Genomic DNA, 4,760 nt, shown 5'->3' with positions numbered 1-4,760 from the left:
TTTCTTTTGTTTAGTGTAAGAATCCATTTCGTGTTAAAAATAACATATTTTTAATTGAGTCCTTAAATTATTCATCACTATTTGATTCAATTATCATCAATATATCTTGGTAAATAATAAATTTCTCAAAGGGCAATTGATTTGATAGTGTTACATTGAAAATGTGGTCGCGGGAATATGTGTTTGGTAGTGTATATCTTATATTTAAGAAAAAACCGACAAAAAACCGAAAAAACCGAAAACCGACATATACCGAATCGAGAAAAACCGACTTACTTGATTTCTTTTGGTTCTAATATTTGAAAAACCGACTTACTTGGTTTGGTTTCTTTTAAGGGAAAAACCGATCCAAACCGAACCTTGAACACCCCTAATTCTAATTAGTGAGAGAAAAGATATTAGAAAGAAATTTTTACTATCCAAAACGAGATTTTCTCTGTTAGATCACTAGTCAATTAACAAATACAACCGAGAGGTATTTTGTTAATAATTCACTTCATAGTAAAAATATTTTGTATTAGAAATAAATAAATATCACTTTAGAAATCTCTTAGAGGAAAATGTCAATCATTATAGTACAATCAAAACTCTCAATAACCTCGCTTGTTCCGATAATTATTGGCTGCTATAGAGTAGTGTTGTTATAGAAGACATAATATGACAGAAGATAAAAATCGGTTCCAAAAAATTTTTGGCTGCTATCGAATAGTGTTTTTAATAAATAGCTGCTATATAGGTATGTTGTTATAGAGAGGTCTAACTGTATAACTAAATTCATATTGAGAATTTTACGCAGTTTAATTAACTAACATGTTTTCTTGTAGTTCCTCTTATTTCAAGAAATCTAATTTTAATAACACTATCACCGATATTTATCAATTCAATTCTCTCAAATAGTAAGTCAAAGTAATATAAATCTGTAGAATAGAATATTCAATCTCTGGGACGATAATTTACTTTACTATAATTTGACGAGTCCTAAATCTTTATATGTTAGAAACTCGTCAGATAACATTAATAAAAATCCAATTTATTGTCGGTCAAGGTAAGGAGGGAAGTAAGGTTGTCAATTGAAAAGGAAAACATGAGGAAATAATTACACACATACTGTGTACATTTTGGCTTGCAAAACTGAATCAAGTGCAAGTTGCTACTTGTAACTCTTGCATCTTTAAATAAGGGAAACATCCATAGAATGGAAGAAAAGTTTGAGAACCCTTGAACTAAAAATTTCACTAAAGAAAAACTGATTTGCCCCCTCTGTAGTGCAAGCTCAAGTTAAATAAGGAACGCTATGTTACATCTGCCATCAAATGATGGCTGCTTTTGGTAGAATGCAAAGAGAATGAAATCAAAGAATCACCTATAAGCCACGGGCGGATGAGCTCGTTGGCATGCTATACTCCAGGGAAAGTTTGTCAAGAAGCTTGGATCTATAACCATCATAATAGAGGTAATCCAAAGATGTGCCATAGAAGGAAGAATCATTAGTCAACCAGACACGTCCAGTTTCTTTTGTCATGGGAGAGCATCTTCTCAGGGATGAACACACCCTGTTTGCTCGAAGCAGGTTTGTCCAATGCCTCCTTACTTCTGTACTCCTACCTCCAATAAGACTAAAGCACGACGCCTATTGCAGTATGTACAGTATCTTCATGCAGAACCGCTTGCAACCTCTGCGGCACGCTGTCTCATCATCTCCATGACAGCAGCCCTCCTCCGAGAATCAGATTGCTGCTGCATCCTCCGCAGATGCTCTTTCAAATCTCTGTATAATGGGTAGAAATATAGCAAATTTTATGTTGTTAATTTAAGCTGAAATTCAAAAGTGAGAACTGCCAAAAAGGAAGAGGCGGAGAGGGAGATAAAGTGATTGTGTTTTATGAAAATCTTTTGCTAATCTATCAATCACTAGAATCCACCTATATGACCTATGCAAAGCATAACCAATACCCAGTTAGATAAAAGAGGGTTGCCGCAGGTTGATTGCAAGCATAAAAAATATTCAGTAACTATGATTAATCCAGGGAAGCATAGACCGAAATTGGGTATAGAGGATTCATGTAGCCAACCCCAATCAATTTGGGTTGAATCATAGTTGTTTGATTCTGATTGATTACTACGCGTAGTAGCTACTGCTGTTAATAGCAGGAAACAATAGCATTGGCTAATCATCATTTAATTAATTATTATGACATTATCAAAGACAAGTGATTGATTACAAAAATGTAAGGAAGCATTAGCCAACAAACCTGCAACGTGGAACACGACATTCAAATTCTTTGCATGCACGAGCATGCAGTTGAAGGAGATACCACATCTTCTTACAGAGTAAACAACCTCCTGAAACTCGTATTTTGCACTGTATACCGTGGCGGAAAAGCCCCTTAACTTTGCGACAGTTTGGATATTGACAATGTAGATAGCGGCACTGAGAAGCATGCACCAGAAGTTCAAGCATCTTCTTAAGCTGTAGAGTTAAAAGGGAGAAATCATGTCAGATCTCAAATGTCTAGTATATATATTTTCAATAAAATGGAAGAAAATATAATCTGGCTAAAATAATTTCATTTATATGTGAACAGAGCCATCGATATCATTGAATGCTACTTAAACCGTAAGGTATCGCTTAATCATTGTCCTCTTATCTTTTCAATTAGGATGGAGAACTGCTAAAGCATCTAATACTTTTCTCTTTCAAATGAATTTCCAGATGTTCAATCAAGAAGTTCTTAAGGAGTCGTTTGGATAACATTTGTAAAAAAAAATTGAAAAAGAAAAAGGTTTTGCAAAAAGATAAGGGTCTTGGATAGCTCTAATCTTCAAAGTAAAAGAAGTTTTTCAAAAGACAGACCTGTTGTGCAAATTTGCAAATTCACATAACAAATAAGACCTTGTATTCACGCTATTCAGTATTTTCAAGAAAATGAATGAAGCAATCATCACTACTACTCAAAGAAGAGATAATTGGGATAATTTTGATTGGTGATTATCATTGAGCAACATCGCTAGATTGTACATACTTTTGACACCATCTTGGCGTGTTATTAATGAAAGAATATTTATTTGTCCAAAAACACAATTGTTTCAGGAATTTTTAGCAAGTAGTACCCATCTAGTGCAAACTTCAGCCTTAAGGTGTGATACACTAACATTTAGCTATACAATAGCTTATTTCATAGGAACGTGGGTAGTAGAATAACGGGTAACCTAGAAGAATGCGGACTCCTCAAGGTTGGGATCTGATACTTAGAAGAATGTTGAATGATTGGGAACTGAGCTGTACAAGCAACTGGTAAGTCTTCAAAGGACTTGAAAATGGGATGGATTCACTCTGGTGGAAGGGCCACAACAGAGACATCTATAAGGTGAATGTTGCATACATGATTCTAGATCACACTAATCTACAGATTACTAATTGGCCATGGAAGCATATCTGGAAAGTCAAGATACCCTACAAGATATCTTGTTTCACTTGGTTACTAGCAAAGGAGGCAGCTCTGACCCAGGATAATCTCATAAAGAGAGGAATTCCACTGTGCTCAAGGTGCTTTCTATGTGGGGAAACAGCTGAGACAGTTAGCGATCTATTTTTACACAGCAGGATAACAGATCAACATTAATCTCAGAGATATCTCATGGACAATGCCTTATAAGATTACTGAAGTGCTTACTAGTTGGGATGAAGCTGGAACTGCAGCTAGAGACAGAGATAGATGGAGGACTGTCCCTGCAAGTATATGGTGGACAATCTGGAAGGAGAGAAACTCTAGGTGTTTTGAAGAAAGTAGCAACTCAGTGCAGAAGATCAAACTGAATTGCGTTCTACTTTCTTATTTTTTGGTGTAAACAGAAGTGTCCAGAAGATACTGTATCAATCCTAGAAGTCTTACAATACTGCTAGGATCGTAGATCAGTTATTCTTCCCTTTTGTTCTCTTGTAAATATGGGTTCCGTACAACCTATGTACTGTTATATATTAATACACAATGTTACCATCTCAAAAGAGAAAAAAGAAAAAAAAAAAGAATATCGAGTAACCTAAAGTGAATCAAACACGAGGAGAGAACTACAGAGAAGCTGCAGTGAACTAGGACTAACATATAGTTATTCAAAGAGGATGAAAGTGCTCCGAAAGAACAAAGCAGCGGTAGGTGCCAGGGATCTAGAACTGACCCAAAAGTTGTAACGGAGGACTTCATAGACTAAACATAGGAAGCAGCATGAAACAACAAATTAAATAAGGGCCAAGAAGAATGCACCTGCAAAACTCGTAGTTGCCTAGCTTCTTTATTCTGTGCATCACGTTCGGCCAGGGATGGATGATTAGTCAACTTATGAGGATGATCAATTCCACCATCTTTTTTATAACAGGCATTGCAAACATCATAATCTGGGCAAACTTCACACCGCCAACCTTGACCAGTTTCTATATCAAGGTGACAGATGTTGCAAGTTGTCACAAATGCTGGTGCAGTGGGATTATGAAGGTGGTAAAGGACCATCATTGAGGAATGTTTAGCACGCCTCAGGGTATCATATTGGTAATGATTTCCTTGACAAAGGCTCAAAAATGCCTGCCTTGTATCAAAAAACTCACTCTCAAGAATTTCATCTTCATCCTTGGTGTCATGAGGTACTTCCTTGATTTCACACTGGAAAATTTTCATAGTATTTCTCAATCATGGAAACCAATACCTATTCCGGGGGTTTTGGGGGGGGGGGGGGGTAGGAGGGGGTACGGGGTACGGGTAACCGTA

The 4,760-nt window shown here is 36.4% G+C and overlaps 1 protein-coding gene across 3 annotated transcripts in view; it reads right to left on the bottom strand.

Moving 5' to 3' along the window:
- Window positions 1-991: 991 nt before the first annotated feature.
- LOC109217902 (histone acetyltransferase HAC1-like) overlaps window positions 992-4,760 on the bottom strand; it is a 24,969-nt gene continuing 21,200 nt past the window's right edge. For all 3 annotated transcript variants that reach the window (XM_019382197.1, XM_019382196.1, XM_019382195.1), the window contains exons 16-18: window positions 4,263-4,655; window positions 2,253-2,470; window positions 992-1,768 (exon numbers count right to left, since the gene is read on the bottom strand). In XM_019382197.1, the coding sequence (XP_019237742.1) occupies window positions 1,654-1,768; window positions 2,253-2,470; window positions 4,263-4,655 (726 nt within the window). In that variant the 3' untranslated portion in view covers window positions 992-1,653. The remainder of the gene's footprint in view (window positions 1,769-2,252; window positions 2,471-4,262; window positions 4,656-4,760) is intronic.

Source organism: Nicotiana attenuata, unplaced genomic scaffold, assembly GCF_001879085.1.
Source record: "Nicotiana attenuata strain UT unplaced genomic scaffold, NIATTr2, whole genome shotgun sequence".
NCBI classification, from domain to species: domain Eukaryota; kingdom Viridiplantae; phylum Streptophyta; class Magnoliopsida; order Solanales; family Solanaceae; genus Nicotiana; species Nicotiana attenuata.
The sequence above is the reverse complement of the archived record's forward strand: the minus strand, read 5'-3'. Positions and strand labels throughout refer to the sequence as shown.